The sequence below is a fragment of the Canis lupus genome, chromosome 6 (assembly GCF_048164855.1).
Source record: "Canis lupus baileyi chromosome 6, mCanLup2.hap1, whole genome shotgun sequence".
NCBI lineage: Eukaryota > Metazoa > Chordata > Mammalia > Carnivora > Canidae > Canis > Canis lupus.
Window position 1 is genome coordinate 16,486,697 of NC_132843.1, and position 24,260 is coordinate 16,510,956.

Here is a 24,260-nt window from a genome sequence, read left to right on the forward strand (position 1 = left end):
GCCAGTGTTGGTTTGGGACACGCAGCCTTCAGAGCCAGGTTAGTGTGAGTGGGTCCCCCAGGGTCTGCTCTCTCCTCAGTGGACTGGGAGCACTGAGAGTGTCTACAGGCTGAGGAAAGAAAGGCTGCAGAGAGGGAGAGAGGTTAACTCTGCAGGACAGAAGAGGTAGTCCATGCAGCTGCCTGCGAGCAGCAAGTGGGGATGACAGGGTGCCCGCGTGTACGGAGTGGTCCCAGCCATGGGAAGGACACCTCTCTCCCCTGCACACTTGTAAGTGAGCTGTCTGAATGGCCACCTAGCCTCTCTAGTTGAAGAGTTCCCAATTTTTTATATGAAACCATTTCAAATGGGCAGGTGTTAGAAAGAAAGAAATCTCAAAAGAGGAACCAAATTAAAACCACCACTAATAAGGTTAATAAACATAGCAAACACATACAGAGAACCTACCGTGCACCAGAAACTGCTGGAAGCACTTAACACGTGTCACTGTGTCCTCCCAACAACTGTATGAGCTGGGTGTCATTACTACCCGTTTTTCCCAGAAGGAGGTGAAGACACTTGCTCCAACTGATGTGACCCAGAGCTAGGCTTGGGAAGAGAAGGCAGTTTCCCCAGGGCAGGCTACTGCTCTTCTCAGCACCCTATGTGAAGCTCTGCCATATATTCCCTGGTGGCCCTGGGATTAGCTGCGGGTGGGAACGCTGCCTCCCAGGCCCCACACCTCAGCCTGAGGTAAATTCCTCCTTGTATCCCAAAGTGATTGCTGTGCCCTGACCTGCGGCCGAGGGCCGTTCAGATCAACAAGCATTCCCACATATGTTTGGTGATGCGAAAGGATGTCGAAAACACGATCCTTGAAATTAGTGATGACTGCCAGGCAGTCTTGACCACTGTCAGGAAACAGATGGCAGGAAAAGGTAGACACTAATTTGGGCCATAAAACAAGGTGCACCTTTGAAATTTAAAGCAAGGGAAGCGAAACTAGCATTTTGCATTATCATTTACCTCTTTCCGAAAACACTTCTGGTGCCCACAGATGATAACTTCAGCTACATTATGCAAAGTGAGAAACACAGGAATGGCCTGAAAGAAAACAGAATGTAATAAGCATGAAAATGTTTTCTTTGATCCCGTAATTACATAATACTTGATTTCTGCTTAAAAATAAAGATCCGTGGGAACTTTTGGCATTCACATATACAATCCTCTCCAGCAAAAACTCTTCTGCGTGGATGAGCGCTCTCTGTTGTAATATTATTCTTGGTGTGGCGGATGTAGAGGCCCAACACATATTTATTAAGCACCTACTGTGTGTCAGGCACCGAGCCAGGTGCAGGAAACACAGCTTGTGCAAAAGGTGGATCTATGATAGGGAGACTGTCCCTATCAGGTAAGAGCTCTCATGAGATACACCAAGGGGCACACCTACCCTAGCCCAGGGAGAGCAAGCCTTCAGGAAGGAAATGAAGTCCATAGGCTACATGAGGACGGAATGACAAACTGGAGTGAGCCAAACAACACAAGGAGGCAGAGGGTACTGCAGGCAGAGGAACACACAAGAGCAGGGGTGAGAGTGAATAGGGGTGGGGGTGCGGCTGAGCGGTGGACTGTAAAGAGAGAAGCCAGAGAGAGGAAGGTGGAGAGGTCATCAAGACACATCACAGAGTCAAGACAGCACCAAGAGCCAAGAAGCCCCTGAAGAGTTGTAAGGCAGTGACGTGATTTGATCTGCATGTTGAAAGGAACTTGGTAGTAGAGGGCAGAAGGCAGAGATGGTACGAAAGTTTAGCAGAGTAGCAGACTGAAAGATGCCTCACCCCCAAATGACAGTCACACACTAATCCCTGGGACCGGTGAATGTCACCTTACAGAGCAAAAACGGATCTTTGCAATTGTAATTAAGTTAAGAACCCTGGGATGAGGAGTTTGCCCCAGGTTATCTGGGTAGGTCCTTAAAGCAAACACATGTATTTTTAAGAGAAAGACAGAATCTGACACACACAGAGGAGGAGGCGACAGGTGACGGACGTGATCACAAAGCCAGAGAGACTGGAGTGCTGTGGCCACAAGCCAAGAAATGCCAGCAGCATCAGAAGCTACAGGAGCCAAGGAGGGGGTCCTCGGAGCCTCTGGAATGCAGTGTGGCCCTGCTGACACACCTTGATTGAGCACAGTAACACTGATTTCAGACTTCTGGCCTCCACAACTGGAGAGAGTAAGTTTCCACTGTTTTAAGCCTCTTGATATGTGGTAATTTGTTACAGAGGTCATGGGAAACTAACCCAAGGAATGCCAAGATGGCGGCCAGAACTTGGAAGTGGCACTGAAAATGGAGAGCATCCACATTAAGGAAATATTTAGGAAACTGAACTGGGGTAAATATTTGAATAACCAGGATCAACTTTGCACCAAGAAAAAAGGAGGGAGGGGAAAAGACATTAAAAAAATAACACTCCAGAGGGTTATTAAGGCATAAGAGCACCCACTACACATTTACTATCACTGGGCTGTTTGCGAAGAATGGCTTTCTCTCCTAATTTGATGGCTAATCTTGACCCAGTGAGCAGGAAGGATTAAAGGGCACAGGATTTTGTTATTGTCTCTGCTGTTGATGATGGTTGATAATGTTTCCTGAAAAGCAGAAAAAGACCAAGAATAAGCATGGGTTTTAGCATCAGAAGGGGCCAGTGAAGCAGGGCACTTATGCAAACCTTAGTTTGCTCCTCAGTATGGGGAGAACAATACCTACGACCCAGAGTACCCAGAAGGAATGATAGACATATAGGTAAAGGACCTATGTGAGTGGTTCGGGAGCACTGCATGAAAGGTGATCAGTTGACGGGAAGCGCACCCTCAGCAGCCTCGACATAGGACCCTGGCAGAGAAATTGTTCCAGCTTGGAGGATCCACTTAAGATCATGCCGCTCGCCTACTTCCAGATGGATCTATTCTTTATCTTTTTGGAGGGTATATTTTTACCTTGTTTTTAAAACTTATAACTTTGTAGCTCTGCCCTATTTTAGTATTTTGTTCTAACTTGCACTGTTTTATTTCTTTTGGAGTTCTTGCCTTCCATTTTCCTGCCTTTGTAAGGTTTTCTAGTCTTAATTTATCTTTCCTTAAGAGTGCAACTCAAACTGTTTTTTTCCTTTTAAAATGATACTTCATAAAAATAAATAAATAAATAATAACAAAATCATACTTTAACAAATAATCCAATTAAAAAATGGGCCGAAGACATGAACAGACATTTCTTCAAAGACCTGCAGACAGCCAACAGACACATGAAAAGACACTCGACATCACTCATCGTCAGGGAAATGCAAATCAAAACCAAGATGAAAACAAAACAAAACAAAACAAACAAAAACCAAGATGAGATATCATCCTGCACCTGTCAGAATGGCTAAACTCAAGAAGATAAGAAACAACAGGTGTTGGCAAGGATGTGGAGAAAAAGGAACCCCCACGCACTGTTGGTTTCCCACAGCCACTGTGGAAAACAGCACAGAAGTTCCTCAAAAAGTTAAAAATAGAATTATTCTATGATCCAGCAATCACACTCTTGGGTATTTACCCAAAGAACACAAAGACCCTAATTCAAAGGGGGACATGTACCCTGATGTCTGTGGCAATATTATTTACAATAGTCAAATTATGGAAGCAGCCAAATGCCCATTGATGGATAGATAAAGAAGAGATGATACACACACACAAACACACACACACAAATGGAATATTATTCAGCCATACCAACGAATGAAATCTTGCCATTTGCAACAACATGGATGGAGCTAGAGAGTATAGTGCTAAGCAAAATAAGTCAGAGAGACAAATACCATATGATTTTGCTCCCATGTGGAATTTAAGAAACAAAATAAAGGGAAAAAGAGAAAGAGACAAAAACCTAGAAACAGACTTTTTTTTTTTAAAGATTTTATTTATTTATTCATGAGAGACACACACAGAGGGGCAGAGACATAGACAGAGGGAGAAGCAAGCTGCCTGCAGGGACCCTGATGTGGGACTGGATTCCAAGACTGGGGATCACGCCCTGAGCTGAAGGCAGACGCTCAACCACCGAGGCACCCAGGCATCCTGAAACACTCTTAACTACAGAGAACAAACTGATGGTTACCAGAGGAGGGGGGAGATAGGGGGACGAGGGAAACAGGTGATGGGGATTAAGGAGTGAACTTAGGGTGAGCACTGGGTGATGTAAAGAACTGTTCACTCTACTGTCCACCTGAAACTAATACAACATGGTATGTTAACCACACTGGAATTAAAATAAAAAAAAAAAGAAGTGAAGTTAAAAAAAAATCATACGTTATTTTTATTGTTTCCTAATTTTTCATTTATTTTTTGTGCTTTTTATTCCTCTTAAATTTTTATATTTTGGGTTTTTTTTAAAGATTTATTTATTTATTCATGAGAGATATATAGAGGGGCAGAGACACAGGCAGAGGGAAAAGCAAGTTTCATGCAGGGAGCCCGATGTGGGACTTGATCCCAGGACCCCAGGATCATACCCTGAGCCAAAGGCAGTCGCTCAACCGCTGAGCAACCCAAGCGTCCCAAATTTTTATATTTTGAATTCTTATGTGTTTTAAGATTGTTAAAGAGATCTTTTTTTAACTGGCTATATTCATTAGGCCTATGTTTGGCAAACTTAGGGCCTGGCCTTCCAGTTCTTGGCTTAAGGAGATAGCAAAGAAAATCTGGGACAAGTTAATTATGTGTACATGAAAATGAATATGAAAGGGTAACCCGGATGCTATTTGCTTAAAATTAAGACCTTTTAAAAAATGCTTTTGTCTCCTTGACTATAAAACCAGCAAGGAGACCAGATTTAGCCTTCCTCAAGGAGGCTAATTTTCTCAATTTTATAAACCATGACTAGGTTTTTCAATCTTCCTAGGCCCTGCTCTGATCACATTCTGGAAAAGGATCTATCAATACACACCAAATTGATTTTCAAGTACACTAAAGATAACTACCAACAATGTGTTGGACACAGTACTAATTATTTTAATTACATTCTCTTATTTAAATCTCCTTCCAACAACTCATTTAGTGGGTGCTATTACCTTGATTTATAGACAAGTAACCTGATGCTTAAAAGATGAGGCAATTTGCTGAGTGCTCATGGCTAGTTCAGGGCCAGACCCTGGCTCCCATCCAGGCTTCTCTAACTGCAGAGCCCATGCCCCTAACCTCAATGCTATGATACCTCAATTACAGTAAGCCCCAAGGGTAATCTTCCTGGCCCTACAACTATCCAAAGTCCAATAGGACTAGTGTGTTCCAAATCCTGCCAGTCTGCGTCCTCCAGTAAGAAAACTGGTATGATCTAAAATACATAAACTCTGAGGCACCTGGGTGACTCAGTGATTGAGCATCTGCGTTAGGCTCAGATCGTGATCCTGAGATGGAGTCCCACATCAGGCTCCTGCAGGAAGCCTGCTTCTCCTTCTGCCTATGTCTCTGCCTCTGTGTGTCTCTCATGAATAAATAAATAGATAAATAAAATAAAATGCATGAACTCTGAGTAAACTCTGTGACATGTTTTAAAAGATAGCTTCCGTTTCTACCTTAAAAAATCTGGATTTCTCAAGCCATTTTTCTACTGAGAAGCTAGCAGGCTTTAGAAACAGTAATTCTATAATTGACCATCTCAGCCTCCATAGAGGTATATAAAAAACAATTAATGCAATTCACAAACTTTGATTACTGATTTTCCTCAGCCTCTAACTCTGTATAAGTCCCAGTCTGTGATCTATGCTATCAGTTCAGGAGACCCACGAGTGACTGATTCTTTTAGAAAACCTGTCCTTTAAAAAAAAAAAAAAAAAAGAAAAGAAAACCTGCCGTTTATTATCTTATGGAGTGAGGTTCAGCAGGACTTAATTTTGTTCAATCAGACAAAAGTTCTGAGAAATTATAATAGCAATAATAGCTAAGATATACCGAATGCTTATTATGTGCTAGCTGCTGTTCTAACTGCTTTTGCATATTTAATTGTCATAATAACTCTATGAGGTAGATACTATTAACATCCCCATTACGCAGACAAGAAAATGGATGAATATATTTTGGTTCTCTTTTTTAACCCACCTCTTAATAATCTGAAAACCAGAAAAATCTATGAAAATCTATGAATCTACGAAAATCTATGAGAATCTATGAAAATCTATGTATTTGTTTGCTGCTAAATAGAACAGAAAAATAAGCGTTTTTCCACATTGTCAGGACTCTAGGAATGCTCTCAACAACAAAAGGTCCTACCATCCTTCATCAGGAAAAATGGCCAAGATTACATAAAATGTAATTAATCAAATTCAAGTACACTGCAGGCCAATTCATTTAGTTACTTAGGGGCACAGTTTGCAACTAATTTATCCTTAGACTCCATTAGCTTAAAATTCAACATCTTTTCCATGTGTACTACTGGAAATTTTTCTCTGGTTGTGAAGAGAAACTGGTATCTATTACCTAAAGTCTTTCATTATTCCCATGCTTTCCAGAATGGAATTTTGAGGCCTTGATTATTATTTGCTCAGGTGCTGGGCCTGAGTGAGAACAGTTTCCTATAGAAAATCCTGGCCCTGCGCACTGGCACGGCCTTGGGTCACTCTGCAGACACAGATGCCTCCCTTTTTCAAGCAGGAATCCTGGGTCAGCTTCTGAATGTTTGTGAAAGAATGTCAATCCCATCTTCCCTTTGGGCGATTTTTTTTTTGGGGGGGCGATTTTTAAATATGTAGGTGTGGGCTTAATCTACAAGACAGGATAACTGCACTCCAGGCCTGACCTGCTGGCTACCCAATTTTTATCAAAATCCTGCAGGCTGGAAACAATGCTCCTGGAGGGCTGCCTCAGGGCAGTGAGCAAAGGGAGTCAGATAAGCAGGGTAGCAGTTTTAGCCTCAGACAACAGCTCCTACTGAACCGATCTATTTCATCATGCATCCAAAATGTTGTAAGAATCCTAGAAACTAGGTTGTCGCTGTGTTTGTTATAAGGGTGTTGTTGAAGAGCCTGCCTCACTAAATGGCCTAGTCTACCTTTTATTGAGGACTCAGAACCTGAGGGAAACTTTGCTGTTCTCCAGCAATGACTTCACTCTTGTTTTTCTTTTGACTTTTTCAATCAGAAGATACTGACACACCATGTTACATTAGTTTTGGGTGAGTCAACATTGCTCTATGTTATGCTATGCTCATGACAGGTGTAGCAGGGACTCTTACAAGTCTTTTTTTTTTTTTTTTTAATTTTTATTTATTTATGATAGTCACAGAGAGAGAGAGAGGCAGAGACACAGGCAGAGGGAGAAGCAGGCTCCATGCACCGGGAGCCCGACATGGGATTCGATCCCGGGTCTCCAGGATCGCGCCCTGGGCCAAAGGCAGGGGCCAAACCACTGCGCCACCCAGGGATCCCTCTTACAAGTCTTATAACCTTTTTATTTGGCTACAGAATGCTGAAAACTGAATTCAGGGCCCAACTGTATTTATTTTGTAGGCTACCACAGCATAGGTTTCTATATGCTAAGTCTTTCTCTGGCCTCATCTAGTTCTTTAATTCTGTTTATAGGGATGCCTGGGTGGCTCAGTGGTTGAGCATCTGCCTTAGGCTCAGGGCGTGATCCTGGGGTCCTGGGATTGAGTCCTGCATCCGGCTCCCCATGGGGAGGCTGCTTCTCCCACTGCCTATGTCTCTGCCTCTCTCTCTATGTCTCTCATGAATAAACAAAATCTTAAGAAAAAATTGTTTATAAAAAAAATATCTATTTTGGGGGAGTGGCTCATTCAGTTAAGCTCTGACTCTGATCTCAGGGTGGTAGGTTCAGGCCCTAGGTTGGGCTCCATGCTGGGTGTGGAGCATACTTAAAAAAATATATATATATATATATCTTTCTTATTTTAATTATTCTTTTAAGCCACCATTGATCCTTTCTGGAAGATGGTGAGGTACTTGAATAAGTATATGTACATATACATGAATACATTCACAAGTTGACTTGCATGAGTTAAATTTAAGTGTTTATTTACATTAATTTTTTTTTAAGATTTTCTTTATTTATTCATTAGAGGCACAGAGAGAGAGGCAGAGACATAGGCAGAGGGAGAAGCAGGGTCCCTGTGGAGAGCCTGATGCGGGACTCGATCCCAAGAACTCGGGATCGTGACCTGAGAGGAAGGCAGATGTTCAACCACTGTAAATAGGTGCTCCTATTTACATTAATTTTACTATTCTGTCATTATTCGGCAAAGTCCCCGAATGCAGAGGACCAGACTCCCCTCTTGCCAGTGTATCTCCAGTAGGGTTCTGGAGGCCATCTCTGTCCTTCATTTGTTCATCACATAAAGTAGCTGGCCTTGGTCCTAGGGGCCTTGTTGTATAAGAAATGGACATTTTAAAGTACCAGGGATTCCTCATCTTGGTGAGATGCCTGGGAATAAGAGAAGGCCCAAGGGACAGCAGCTTGCTCCAGCTCATTCCCTTGGGGGCATGAATGTACAGGCCAGAACAGAGAGCAGGCTGGCCTGCTCTCAGTGAATTGTTATTTTTCTCACACTTTTTTACCCAAGTGCATTGAAATGAATGAGTTAAACCAAATGTGCATACCTACAACACACAAAGAAATTCTGAGTGAAGCAAGTGAGAACCTATTATCCCCTCCTCTTCATAAATCCTCAAGAAAACCTCTATCAGAGTCCGAGTCCAGGGTTTTTAAAATAAATACATTTTTTTTAATTGAGGTAAAATTTACCATTTTAACCATTTTTAAGTGTACAGTTCAGTGGCATTAAGTACATTCACATTGTTATGCAACCATCACCAATCTCTATCTCTAGAACTTTCTCATCTTGCAAAATTCAAACTCTGTACCCATTAAATACTAACTCCTCATTCTCTCCTCCGTCTTCCCTGGCAAGCACCATTCTACTTTCTGTCTCTGATTTTGATCATTCTAAGCACCTCATAGAAGTAGAAGTAGAATCATACAGTATTTGTCCTTTTGTGACTGCCTTATTTCACTTAACATAATCTCCTTAAAGTTCATCCACAGTGTTACATATGTCAGAATTTCCTTCCTTCTTAAGGTCAAATAATATTCCATTGCATGCATATGCCACATTTTGTTTATCCATTTCCCCATCAATGGATACTTGGGTTGCTTCCAACTTTCGGCTCTTGTAAATAACGCTGCTATGTATAGGGATGTGTAAATATCTGTTCAACTCCTGCTTTCAAACCCAAAAGTGAAATTGCTAGATCATACAGTAAGTCTATTTTTAATTTTTTGAGGAACCATCATAGTGTTTTCCATAGCAGCTGTACCAATTTATATTCCCAAAAACAGTCCACAAGAGTTCCAATTTCTATACTTCCTTACTAACACTTGTTATTTTCCGGTTTTTTGATGACAGCCATCCTAAGGGGTGTGAAGTGGTATCTCATTGTAGTTTTGATTTGCATATCCCTAATGATTAATAACACTGAGCTCAAAAAGCCCATCTTTTCATGGGCTTATTAGCCATCTGTGCATCTTCTTTGGAGAAATGTCTTTTCAAGTCATTTGGCCATTTTTGAATTGCGTTGGTTTTCGTTGATGAGTTGAGGGCCTATCTCTAGATTCTGGATATTAATCCCTATAGAATGATAGAACTAAAACAATTTAGTAACAAGTTAGATGTCATTTAATCAAGGGAAAACAATCCTTAGATTAGGAGAGTATGGTGCCTCAGAAGCAGTGGAGCACTCTTCCCAAGGAGTGCTGGGCAAGAATGAGTTTTATGAAGCATTAGAAGTGGCAATGGGGAAATGGTATGATTGGCTGGGATTGCATATCTGGTTTTATTTAGGAAGATCAAGGAACAAGGAAGTAAGTACAGAACCCAGAGTTGCATTGGTATTTGGGGATTAGAGGTCTAGATGTACTGTTTCTGGTCAAGTGGAGCATTTACAGGAATACTAAAGTTTGGCTTGCTGATGTAGCACTCCAGAAAGGAGGAGCTCCATCTTGAGCCTAAAAATATATTTCAATATCCCTTATTAGATAAGTAATTTGCAAATACTATCTCCCACTCAGTGGGTTGCCTTTTTACTCTGTTGATAGTGGCCTTTGATGCACCAAAGTTTTTCACTTTGATGAAGTCCAACAATCTATTTTTTCTTTTGTTGCCTGTGTCTTTGGTGCCGTATCCAAGGAATTATTGCCAAATCTAATGTCATAAAGTTTTCCCCCTCAGAGCCCTGTTTTAATAAGTCATTTTATAAGGGTTATGGAGAACATCATCTTTAGAGATTTATTTATTTATTATTTTAGAGAGACAGAGCAGTGGAAAAGGGCTGAGGGAGAGAATCCCAAGCAGACTCCCTACTAAGTGCAGAGCCTGCTGCAGGGCTCAATCATACAACCCTGAGATCATGACCTGAGCCGAAATCGAGTCAGATATTTGACTGAGTCACCCCGGCAACCCCAAGAACATCATCTTTATTTTTTTATTATTTATTTATTCAGGAGAGACACAGAAAGAGAGGCAGAGAGAGAGGCAGAGACATAGGCAGAGGGAGAAGCAGGCTCCCTCCTGGGATCACCACCTGAGCAGAAGGCAGACACTCAACCACAGAGCTACCCAGGCATCCAGAGAACATCATCTTTAGATGGAGCAAGAAGATAACTAAAATCCAGAGTAAGGGTTTACTATTTTGCCACTGAGCCTACACATTAAAAAGTTATCCTTGCAAACAGACTCTGGCCCTTGCAAATGAGCTCTGGTAAGAAAACAACGTGAAAGAGGAGAGCTGCCTCAAATGGTCAGTAACATGGAACATTAGAGGAAGAGTCTGCATTTTACATCAACAATGACATTCTTTTCCTTTGCAGATCCAAGTTCCTTTCTGTAATTTTAGAGCCAAACAAATGGGGAGGGGACTCATGGGCTCCAGTTTGCTTAACTAATTTGCTCCATCTGGGTCTAATTATCCATGTGTATTTCCTCACCAACACCCCATCCAATCTCCATCACAACGTGTGGAGTGAATGTTGTGCCCAGGGAAGACAAACCCTGACAAGCAGTTAGGAAAGGACCAAGATCAAAGAGATGGGTGAGAAACCAGGAGCAGTCCTGTCAAGATGCCCTAACTTAAGTTTACAAAGTCCTGCAACTACTGACCTTGGCTTGCCCTGAGCAAGAAAACGACATGGTTTGCACAGCCAGATCACCAACACCAGGATGGCCTCTTACTGGCAAGCTCATAACGTCTGACTTTGCACATGTGTTCTAAACACTCACCACCACAGGATTTGAGGCAATCGTGTCTAGATGGCCAGGCTTTGGTTGGAAAATTACAACAAGAGTATTAATGACCGGTCAAGGTCATACTGACCCTCCAAAGACCAACACTCACGCCATCAGAACCATCATCACTGTGACCTTATTCAGCATAGGATAGCTGGAGAAACTGACCCAAATTAGCCCAAGTAGAAGGGACAGCAAATACACACTTCCTCTCCACTCCCCTCAACTCAGTCCTCATGGGCTGATCTCCCCTGGCTGATGTGATTTATGGGGTAAAGAGGGTAACTTTTCAAGATGAACTGTTGTGTTTGGACAGGCTTGGGTTTGCACCTCCACTTTAACATTTATGAGTTGTTGACCTTGGCCAAATAATTTGGATCTCAGTTTCCTCATCTGTAAGTGGGAGTAATTAAGTCTGGCTTCATATGTCATGAAGAGGGACAATGGAAAGTGCCCAACGCATACTAACACCTCAGGTTCAGGACCCATACCTTATTTGTCTTTAAGCACCTTGTACAAAGTAGATCCTTGACAAATATTTGCTGAATGGATAGCCACGAGAATAACCCCTTCCCTTAACTCTTTATATCATTCGGTTGTGAGGTAAAAAAATCAGTAAAGAATTCTCTCTGCTGTGCCTTTACAGAATTAAATCTGCTTCCTCTTAGGAGTTGCACATCAGAAGAACAGAGCTTCAAAATCTTGTCAGATAAAGGAGGGCTTTATGGAGCAGAACTACCTCGAAAGTGTTCTGCATAACAATACACCCACGGCTTTTAACTGAGCACCTTCCCCCAATTCCTTGTGGACTCATTAAACTGACAGCTTGGCACCAGCATATTGATGCCTGTTTTCTATCTAACACAAGCTGTATGAGTGCCTCGTGTTTAACCCACTCTATGAATTTGTAAGCAACTATGTAAAAAAAAAACAAAAAACAAAAAAAAAATCAGAAAACAAAGGAGAGATGCTGGGTTATTATTTCACTAAAAAACAATGAGTGTCTCTTTCCTTTGCTCCTCCCACCCTAATTGGGTATATTTGGGTTTTGGTTGTTTCCCTTTGCTCAAAGACTGAATTGCAGCAGCTTCTTTTTACCCTTTGAAGAAGGCTGTGCTCTAGGCCAGTGCCACTCAATGACAGTACCAGTCAAAATAAGGAGCTTGAACCAAAAGGTACATCAGTGCACTCATCCTTCTTCAAAAAGTCTTGCTATGGGGACACCTGGGTGGCTCAGTGGTTGAGCGTCTGCCTTTGGCCCAGGGCGTGATCCCAGGGTCCTGGGATAGAGTCATGCATTGGGCTCCCTGCATGGAGCCTACTTCTCCCTCTGCCTGTGTCTCTGCCTCTCGCTGTGTCTCTCAGGAATAAATAAATAAAATCTTTAAAGAAAAAAAAAGTCTTGCTATAAAAAAAAAAAAGCTCAACTAAACAGTGTGTTTAGTGCCAAAGTTGATGTACATTCTGGCACAATCTTCTTATGGACAGGTAACAAAAAGCTCACAGACTGCCACCACATGTGGATCACACTTCGAGAAACATTGTTCTTGGTTACAGAACTCCTCATCTGCCTGATAATGTACTGTGCCGACCCTTACAATGGACTTCAGAGGCTACCTATCATCCTTATCCCTTCTTTTGGTAAGGCATCCCAATATCAAGGATCTGCTGTTCCCTCTCTCAGTCTACAGGATCTGGGCAGGGATCCTGTATGACCAGGGCTGGCCAAACAGTGCTCTGAATCTCTGCAGCCACAGTGAATGGTTCTGGAAGATCGTAATCCAGGGCCAACCAGTCAGCATAATTCCATCTTCCTGGTTAGCTTTCCAACCTAGGAAGGGCAGATGTCCAGCTGATGTATATTTAGGGTGAATCCTGGGACTCCTGCAGGCGCTACAAGGAAAGGTCTCTTTCCATTAGACTTCATGTTATAAGTATGTGAGCCCAGAATCAACAACACCCATGAGAGCCTGGCCATGAAATGGAGCAAAGACAGAGCAGAACTAAAAGACAGAGAGACAGAAACTGGCTTCTTAAGCATGTCATTGGAATCTTTGGATCAAGCCTTGCCTGATCTACAACTTTTCAATTACATGAACCAGTTAGTTTCCCTTTTGCTTAGAACAGTTTATGAGCTTTCTATAACTTGTCACTAAAAGAGTCTAAAGTTATGTCTGATTACCCTGGACTCTTCTAAAATCCATATGCATTGGCCCAAGAGCCAAATCTGAAAAGACAAAAGGTCTGGAGTCAGAGGAGCTGCCACCAGCTGGCACCAGAGGCAGGTTACCAAGACTTTCCACACCTGAGTCCCTTCCTCTGTCAGGTGATTAACATTTGCCTCATCCGTTGCCTGTCAGGTGACTGAGAATCACATAAAAAGATACAGAGGAAATCACTATGGAAACATTCAAAAAAGCACCGTACAAACAAAAAATATTGTTATTATTAGCACAATAGTTATTCAAACTTTACAATTCTGGCATCTTAATTATCCAGTTCCTATAAGAAATTTTAAAAGCCTTTGAACAAAAATACATTGTTTTTCAAATGAACATAGGGGGGTAACAAAAAGAGAGGCAAACCAAGAAACATATGGCTGGTTACCGGAGGGGAGGAAGGTGGGGAAGGTAGATTTTATAGGTGATGGGGATTAAGTTGTGCACTTGTGAGAAGTACCGGGTGTTTTATCAAGTGTTTACTCACTAAATTCTACACCTGAAACTGACATTACACTGTATGTTAACTAACTGGAATTTAAATTAAAACTTAAAAAAAGGGGCAGCCTGGGTGGCTCAGCGGTTTAGTGCCATCTTCAGCCCAGGGCCTGATCCTGGAGACCTGGGATCGAGTTCCGCATCAGGCTCCCTGCATGGAGCCTGCTTATCCCTCTGCCTGTGCCTCTCTCTCTCTCTCTCTCTCTCTATGTCTATCCTAAAAAAATAAATAAAAAACCACTTTAAAAATGCATTGTTTTTATGAACACCTGTGTATTCTGCTACACGAGGGGGAGCGCCCTCTACGGGCCAGAGGGCATAAAGCGAGGCAGCAGACCCAGAAGCCAACAGAATCCAGAAGGGACAGCTGGAAGCTGGGGCAAGTCTCAGGTTCTGGGCTGAGCACCAATATGTGCTGTGGGTCATTTGCTGGGCCCACCCAGGACGTTTCTCTCCCATTGAACACATCATCCCAATGACTCAAGTGTATGAATCATGAAAGAAAAATGATGATTTAATTTAGAAATTACCCCTGTAACTCTCAACTGCTATTTTGCAACTTCAGGGTTGTCCTAACAATAATAATGCTGTGCAGGTAGGCAGATTTTGTGTTTGTTTTAGTGTTTTTGTATCCGAGACCTAAGGGACCAACATAACAACAAACTTTGCATAAAAAGTCTAAATTGCTTCACAAATTTCACATTTCTCCAAAAGTCAGAATACAATCATTTTCTCAGAAATAAAAACAGTATGAGCAGTCGGGGTACAAGACAGGAAGAGGCATAACTGATTTTTAAACCTCGTTCTGAGTCTCTGGTCAACGGTAGTATCAATGGATTTTCTTTTGATGGGAAAATAACTAAATTTTCATATTTTCATATAATGTAACTGGAATAAGTTATCCTTTACAGTTCCTTCCTTCGAGGAGCTCAAACCTGGGTGGCTGCGGTGGGAGAACAGGGGGACACTTGTTTTACTAGTGTCGCCATGTACTGGGTACCCATGCTTTGCAGGGTATGTGCTGAGTCCAGCACCCCCAGTCCATGTCAGCAATGGCAGGGTTACATTACAGTTCCTCAGAAGCACGGAGAAGGCTGAGCCTACTCACCCTGCTCCCGAGGACAGCCTGCATTCAGGCAGAGTGGGCTAACCCTGTCTGTGTCAGGCTCCATAAGTATCCCTTCTTTCTTTCCCTGCACCTCCATTTATGCCTCTTCATCTTGTAAAACAAGTTGGCCCAACCCAGTAATCTGGTTATCCTCAATCCAGGGAGAAGCGCATAAGGCCCCATGTTGCTCTCCAATCCGGCTGTATCATTATGAAAGTTGATTCTGTCCCCTGTTGATCCAAAGTGCAGTTAGTTAAAAAGCAGAGGGGAAGAGGAAAGAGAAACTGTCTCTCTAAAAAGTCTCTAACACTTACCAGTTTGGATAATGCTCTGGAACCAGCATAGATTATACCCACAAACAGCACCGAAGCAGGAAGCCACGTTGAAACATCAGATCTGGGAAGAGGGAAAGAGGCCATAATGTTTCTGTCATCTTCTGTCCGAATGGCCTAGTTGGAAGGCATGACCCTTTGGATGCACCAAATATGACAATGGTGCTTGTCTTAAAATCTCTGAGTGACCCGTGGAGTGTGACATGGTCTGTGCCCACTGACAGTGAGGAAGGCTGACAAAGCTATCCAGCTACAGCCTGTCTGTTCCCTGTCCCACGACAGGGCACAGACAAGCTGGAGATGGAAGAGGGCTTCCTGCAGTTCAGGAGAGAGAACAAATCTGATTTTTTTTTTAAGGGGCAGTGAACATTATTCTTTGGATTTTAAGTAGCCAGAGGGCTTTGAACTCACGCCCAATTATTAAAAATTTAAAAAGACTATTTACCTAGGCAATATATCAAACAGCTCCATGGAACTACAACAAAAGGAAGCAAATGTCAAAGGACAGAATTTTTAAAAGAATGCTAGAACTCGAACTGGGTGGCCATGTGCTGACGTTTTCCACCGCTAACCTGAAATCTCTAAGGACTTCAAAAGGGTGCATTTCTTTGATTCCGCTGTGGCCCCAAAACTGCTTTTCTCAAAACAGTTTAGATTCTTGCTCTCTTGAAGAAAAGCAAAATTCCAGTTTTTACATAGAGCCCTGATCACGGAGGTTGCAACTTGCCACTCCCATCCGTCACCGACGCATTTGGTCCCTAGAGTTATTCTAATAATAGATAGAAATAAATGAGACCATTCCAGCAGAATTTAACATAATAATCCCAGCTAACTCAATGAACCACTCTCCTGGGATGGTGCCTGTTCAAGAAATGTTCTTTATTAACTTTATTAGCATGGGCAGGCACTCCATCTGTGATCAGACCTGCTTTTGTACGCTTCCCAGCAAACCTGGTGTTAAAATGTCTCTAGTCTCTACTGAGGCCTCCAAACCCTACTTCCTGAATATATTCATTCAGCAAATATTTATAGCAATTTGCAAGGTGCTGACAGCACCAGAATTATTATTAACAGCAGCATCACAGTTAACATTTACTGAGCACTTGCCACAAACAAGGCACTATGCTAAATGTTTTCTATGCTGTGTCTTTAAAAAATTTGCACAGTGTGGGATGCCTGGATGGCTCAGTTGGTAAAGTGTCCAACTCTTGATCTCAGTTCAGGTCTTGATCTCAGGGTCATGATTCCAAGCCCCACGTTGGGCTCCACACTGGGTATGGAGCTTGTTTAAAACACAGCACAACAACCTTATGAAGAAAATATTATCATTATTTCCATTGTGCAAATCAGAAAACTGAGGCCTAAAGAGTTTAAATAATGTGCCTGTGGTCAAAAAAGCTGGTAATGGCAAAACCAGAATTTGATTTCAGGTCATCTGACTCTAAAGCCCTAGCTTTAAGCCACCCTTTCATACTTTGCCCCCAAAGACCTCATAATCTAATGGGAGACACTGACCTATATAAAATAAGCTAAAAACACAGCATGATTTTGCTCTGGTAGCAGACCAAACAGCTAATTACCCAAGGAATATTCTCTGTTCTTACTAGTGCCACTGCAATAAGACATGTCTGTACTTGCACCCAAAAGGCGAACAGAAAAAGGAAGATGCCATTCTCTTTCCTAATGGGTCAAGGAGAACATTGAACCAATTGCTCTTCTTCTAGGAAATGGCTTTCCTAGAAGGAAAAGCTCACAAGGGTCAAGGGAGACTGGATCCAGGCCCCTGGTCCGCTGAGCACCAGAAGGCAGCCCAGAGCACTTGCCACGAGGAGCACAGGTAAGGAGGGAAGTCGGGCACTTGTGACATAGTGTGCCTAGCTGCTGCAGGCACAGTACTCTGGGATGTGAGCTCAGTAAGGCTCCAGGCATCTGTGCTCTGCTCCTTCTTAAACAAAGAAAACACCTGCCCAACCATATGCTCCAAGAGACATCAGGGCATTTGAGTGACCATGGATGTGAAAGAGAAAACATGGCTAAGGAAACACATTGTATTTTAACCCTCTACCCTAAATACAAAGAAATGATTTTAACTATAAAAAACAAACACAGATCTACTAGAACCAAAGAGACTTCTGGGATATGTTACAGAGCAGCTGTGTGAGCATTTGGATTCAACCATGGCACTATGACCAGGAGCAGGGGCACTGATGCATATGTTGTCCACAATCACCTCATTCAGCACTCACCTAGGTGGGCAGAACCAAAGCAACGTGCACTAATGGGGAAATTTCAACGCCTGCAGAAGCAGTTGGTTGCCTGACCCTGTCTTGCCCCTCATGAGCTCTTATCAGAGACAGCTGCCTCCCTCCTCCACACACCAACAAAAAAGTATAGCTGCTATTGAGAGGAATAAATATGAATCACTGGGGGCAGTGCTGCCAAAACATATGGGCAAAACCAATGTGAAAGGATGGGGCGGGGGCCGAAAAATAATTAAAAATTGAGAACTGTGCATTCACATTGCTCCAAAGTATCAAAGTTCTCTTTCCACTGAAAATCACAGGGTACATGTTAAGTGTAGTTTATGCAAGAAAACACTCGAGGGAACCCAGTAGACAACCCATACACCATGAAAAAGCTCTTCCATGAGATTAGCAAACTAGTGCACATTTATACATCTTAAATCAAAATAGAGTGTTTTCATCCAAAAATGATTTCTTGATTTATCTTTCAATTAACCCATTAATTATCAAAGCCAGATACTATATAATAGACATATTATTAATGTGTCTCAAGTCAGCCGTAAGTTTCACAAAGGTGGGAGTCCTGTGTGTTTTGCTCATATAAATAAAAGTCAAATGTTACACGGATGAATGTTTTAAGGAAAGTAAAGGACTAGGCTGTACCATAAGGGTATCTGATCTAGTAAGTGAGGATAGGGAAACCTTCCTCTAATAAGTGATATTTGAGATAAAACCCAGTTAGGGGTGCCTGGGTGGCTCATTTGATTAAGCGTCTGCCTTCAGCTCAGGTCATGATCTCAGGGTCCTGGGATTGAGCCCCACAACAGACTCCCTGCTTAGCTTCTCCCTCTCCTTCTTTGTGCTCTTTCTTGCTCAAATCAATCAATCTGTCTGTCTGTCTATCTATGTATCTATCTATACAAAAAAAAAAAAACAACCTCAAAGTTGAAGTGGGTAAAGGGTTGGGGTGGGGAAGTAGAAGAGATACAACATTCCCACCTTGGTCCATTACTCACAGCAGTAAAAGTCTCTTGAGGTTCAGTAAGACTTTGTCACAAGTCTGTTCTTCACTAGCTATTCATTCCTAAATTCTTTGCAACATCAATCTTGTTTAATTTACACACCAGAAGGAGAAATAGGAAACAGACTCGCAGTCACAGGTGTGCATGCTGTCTCCCTCCCAGAGAGGACCTGCTGCAGAGAGTATAGTCCACGGGCAGGTGAACATAATTTGAAGAATAGTTTATACTTGCTGCTTCAGGATTCAGAAATGGGATCTCTGGCCCACAAGGTTTCCACGACTATCAGTTAATATGCTATGGTAACATGGACAGGTCAGGCCTAGCAACAGTTACCTGGGGTAAATAAAATGCATGACAACTGAGTTTCCCATACTTTTCCAGGCTGTGTGGAGACAAGGTGAGGACAGAACTACAAGGCAGTGCTTTCTTGTCCTTTTGTCATCTCATGAAATATTTTGTTTTTATTTATTTTTTTATTTTTATTTTTTTTAAAGATTTTATTTATTTATTCATGAGAGACACAGGGTGAGAGAGGCAGAGACACAGGCAGAGGGAGAAGCAGGCTCCATGCAGGGAGCCTGATGTGGGACTCGATCCCGAGATCCAAGATCATGCCCTGGGCTAAAGGCAGGCACCAAACCGCTGAGCCACCCAGGGATCCCAAATATTTTGTTTTTAAAAGATTTATTTGGGGGATCCCTGGGTGGCTCAGCGGTTTAGTGCCTGCCTTCGGCCTGGGGCATGATCCTGGAGTCCCAGAATTGAGTCCCGCATCGGGCTCCCTGCCTAGCCTGCTTCTTCCTCTGCCTGTGTCTCTGCCTCTTTCTGTGTCTCTCATGAATAAATAAATAAAATCTTTATTTTTATTTTTTTTAAAGATTTTATTTATTTACTCATGAGAAACAGAGAGAGGCAGAGACACAGGCAGAGGGAGAAGCAGGCTCCATGCAGTGAGCCGGACATGGGACTTGATCCGGGGTCCCCAGGATCATGCCCTGGGCCGAAGGCAGGCGCTAAACCGCTGAGCCACCGGGCTGCCCCAATAAAATCTTTAATAAAAAAATTAATAAAAGATTTATTTATTTGAGAGTGAGAGAGATAGAGCACACAAATGGGGGGAGGGGGAGAGGGAGAGGGAGAAAGAGAATCCCAAGCAGACTCGCAGTGGAGCCCAATGTGGGACTTGATTCCAGGACCCTGATATCATGATGTGAGCTAAAGCAGAGTCAGTCACTCAACTGATTGAGCCACCCAAGCACCCCCTTGAAATAGTTTTAGAAAAATATTGGGCCTGTGAGGGCTCAGCCTGGGCAGCTGACTTCAGCTCAGGTCATGATCTCAGGGTTCTGGGATTGAGCCCCGCATTGGGCTCCCTACTCAGCAGGGAGTCTGTTTCTTTCTCTCTCTCTGCCTCCTCCCCCATGCTCATGCTCTGTCTCTCTCTCAAATAAAATCTTTTTTAAAAGACAAAAAATATTTCTTCAGGACAGAATGAAATTGTGATTTTAAAATCCTAGTTAACTCTGCTAAAATGGACGATTATTTTCCAGGGAGATTAAGTGATGGAAATTATACCTGGTTCTGGGCACTGAAGAGCATAACCTTATAACATGCACATGGTTATCCAGATCCTTGGGAATTATAAAGAGCTCTCTTTGCTGCCAAGGAATGTTCCATCAGTCAGCTGAAAAACTTTAGTCAAGAGCTCTAAGGGATGGACAAATTTCACACATTTTCCTGGGCTGTGCCCGTTCTTCTAGGTCAGGTCATCTAGGGCTGGAGGTATGTAGGTGACCCCTAAGGGTCACTTAGGTCACTATGCGTGAGGGCAGAGGAAGGACACACAAGAATAGAGCTGTGCATGGCACAATACTCAATAAATGTTCTGGTTTTTCTACACATAACTCCAAAGACAGAAGCCATTAGGGAAGATTGATAAATCCACCTACACAAAATGCACTGGCCAAAAAATACCATACGGAAAATCAAGAGATGAGATGCCTGGGTGGCTCAGTCAGTTAAGTGTCTGCCTTTGGCTCAGGTCATGATCCCAGGGTCCTGAAACTGAATCCCATGTTGGGCTCCCTGCTCAGTGGAGAGCCTGCTTCTCCCTCTCCCTCTGCCTGCTGCTGCTCCTCCTGCCTGTGCTCTCTCACTCTTTCTCTGTCAAATAAGTAAAAGTCTTTTAAAAAAATCAACTGGTGATTAACAAGCTAGGAACAACTATTGGCAACATAGAAAACAGGCTGGAATTTCATATTCTTAATGTGTAATGAGTATTTACAACTCAATAAGAAAAAAAATCAACTCCATAAAAGAAAAATAGTGGGCAAAAACCAGGTATTTATGTGTATGTGAATGTGTGTGTGTGTGTGTATTTCTCTCACACACACATAAGACAAATAGCCAAAAAAAAAAAGTTACAAATATATATATATATATACATATATATATACACACACACATACATACTACTTTGTTACTCTTACCAAAAGCTTTAAAAATATGCATACTCTATACAGTATTTAAAGGCAGTTAAAGTTATCCACAATGATGTTTGCATTTATAAGGAAAATAAAACTGCATTCTGGCCTTATGGTTGGTTATCAAGTGTGCCAAGCACCCTGGGGCTTGCTATTGCTTCTCCACCCGGAACCCTCTCCCTCCAGACACCTGCATGGCCCACTCTCTCACATCACCAGACCTCTGCTCAAAAGTCATCTTATCTTATCTTATCTTATCTTATCTTATCTTATCTTATCTTATCTTATCTATCTTATCTTGTGAGTCAAGTAACCACTCCCATTCCCATCCACTAGAACACACTCAGACACACACACACCCCCACACACATGCCTATTCCCCTATCCGGCGTCATTTTTCTCTAAACTTACTGCCATCTGACATATCATGTACTTCCATTTTCCTTTGTTTCTTGTCAACCAGAAGGTAAGCTCTATGAGGGCAAGGGTTTTTGACTGTTTTGTTCACTGTACACACCCCCCTACACACCAAGAATAATGTCTGCTATATATGCTAGACACTCAAATATATGCTGAAGGAATCATCACGTATTACTTTGTAATTTAAAAAGAGATTTTCCCTTCCTTCTTTAGATTGATAGAAGGGAAAACAACAGTAACAAAATATACCAGAATACTCCAGGCATGACCCTAATTCACATTTCTTTCTATGCTTTTCTTAAGCCCTTCAGAGACTTTGCTCTGAACAGAATTGCCAGTGTTTATAGCTACTGGGTTTTTAAGGGCAGGGATGAAAGCAAAAAGTACGTACATCCTACCATTTGCCTCTTTGAATTGGCCCTAATGGGAATTCTAACAATAAGCAATAATCTTTTTTTTTTAAGATTTTATCCATTTATTAAGAGAAAGAGACAGAGATAGCACTAGAGTAAGAGAGAGCTCAAGTTAGGGAGGAGAGGGAGAAGCAAGTTCCCCACTGAGCAGGGAGCCCAACGTGGGGCTTAATCCCAGGACCCCAAGATCATGACCTGAGCCGAAGGCAGATGCTTAACTGACTGAGCCATCCAGGTGCCTCATCTCCTCCTTTTACTTTCTGACAGTTTTTCTTTGTAAAGTTCAATTGTTAATGTTATCTGGCTTATTGGATTTTTTTTTAAAGCTCTATCCCCGAACCCTGGGATCATGACCTGAGCTGAAGGCAGATGCTTAATGACTGAGCCACCCAGGCGCCCTGCAGTAAACGTTTCTAATAATCATGTTGTAACCTATAACTGTGACAACGGGAAACTAACTGAATTGAGAAACAAACATGTTTTTTTCAATAGACATGAACTCAGAAACTTGTATGGAGGCAGTCATTTTGTTTTCTATAATAATTTGTCTCATTTTCTTATTTAAAAAGTCATACTTATCCATGCTAGAAAATTTTCAAAATACAGATAATCAAGAAAAACATTACAAGTACAGCCCCACTACCCAAAAATAACCACTGTTAATACCTTGTTAGGTCTCCCTCCAAACAGTGCCCAGATGCACATACATGAACACTGCCACAAAAATGGGATCCTGCTGTACACTGGGTTCCATAATCTGCTTAACATCTTTCTGTGTCAAAAAATCATCACTGAATTATCAATAATTGCCTAATAGGCTATTGCTGCACACTGAAGTTAATCCTCTTTTCATTATTTTAATGCAATGACCGTTATCCTTGAATATACTCCCTTTTCATATTCATTTTTTGCACTATCAGGACAAATTCCCTGAAGTGGAATTGCTGTTCAAAGATACATGACTCAAAGTGCAGAATGGGTTACAAAACTGCCTTCCAAAGAAGTTACCCTGACTGCACTCTCTGCTATGGGCTACATGCTTGTGTTCCCTCGAAATTCGTATGTTGACTTCCTAACCCCAGCATGATGAATTTGGAGGTGGGGCCTTTGGGAGGTAATTAGGTCATGAGGTTGGAACCTTCATGATGGGATTAGTGCCCTTATAAGAGATAAGACCATGCTTTCTCCCCGCCCCCAATCTCTCTCTTCCTCCCTCCCTCCCCTCCCCCTCCACCAGGGAAGGATACAACAAAATAGACAAGAAAAGGTCCTCACCAGAACCTAACCATGCTGGCACCCTGATGTTGGACCTCCAGCCTCCAGAACTGTGAGAAATCAATGTTTGCTGTTTAAGCCATCCAATCTCTGATATTTTTGTTATAGCAGCCTGAGCTAAGACTATCTGTATATATAGTCCTATATTATATAATATATATAAAGTCAACCACTGCAACTCTAAGATTCTACAATAGCCAAATACCTGCATATTGGGAACAAACCAGGCACATACCACTGAATGCATCTTTTCTGCATCTGTAATTTATAAGGTGGCACCACCTGGGCCTCCCATGCTGGTTTATTCTTTCACTGTCTATGTGCCAACAAAGGGGGCAAGACGGAATTATATCCTGAGATGCCCTGGAAGAATCTTGGGTCTCTGCAGCATGAGGACCTCTGGGGAGCTGCTGAGCCAGGGAGTGTGTGTATCTGTGTGCGCAGGGAGGCATCTCACAGCAACTCCTGGGGGAAAGGACTATTTGTCATGGGATCTGCTTTGAAAGTTGTGGAGATACATAGGTTTTCTTACATGATTTACAAGCACAAGTATGGCATCTTGTTTGAGTCTTGGGCTTGTTTGTTTTTCTTTTTGTGCACACTCTTCTGTCCCTGTGAGCCCTGATGAATAAAGCATTTCACAAGAAGCTAACAATAGTCTGTTGCCATGAATTAAAAAACTGTTGTTATTGAGATGAAGGCTAATTAAATTAAATCACTTGTTTTTCAAATAGAGCATGCATTATGGAAGGAACATCTGCTCCCTCAAAACACTCAGAAGTTTATCTGTTCATGGGTGCCTAAATGGCTCCTTGAGCTGAGTTCTGAAAAATTCTCTGCGTTATGCTGACACCTAGTGGAGCTAAAAACAGATTCCAAACACAAAAATACCAAGCCACAAGATGGGTTCAAGTAGACTATTGGCATTACCTATAA

At 42.2% G+C, this 24,260-nt stretch overlaps 1 protein-coding gene across 16 annotated transcripts in view; it reads right to left on the minus strand.

Moving 5' to 3' along the window:
* Window positions 1-24,260, minus strand: part of TMEM241 (transmembrane protein 241) — a 112,179-nt gene that overhangs the window by 72,589 nt on the left and 15,330 nt on the right. For all 16 annotated transcript variants that reach the window (XR_012032415.1, XR_012032413.1, XR_012032418.1 and 13 more), the window contains exons 4-5: window positions 15,451-15,532; window positions 1,006-1,083 (exon numbers count right to left, since the gene is read on the minus strand). Coding sequence is in view for 9 of the 16 variants with exons in the window: in XM_072829039.1 (XP_072685140.1) it covers window positions 1,006-1,083; window positions 15,451-15,532 (160 nt within the window). In the remaining 7 variants the exon portion in view is untranslated. The remainder of the gene's footprint in view (window positions 1-1,005; window positions 1,084-15,450; window positions 15,533-24,260) is intronic.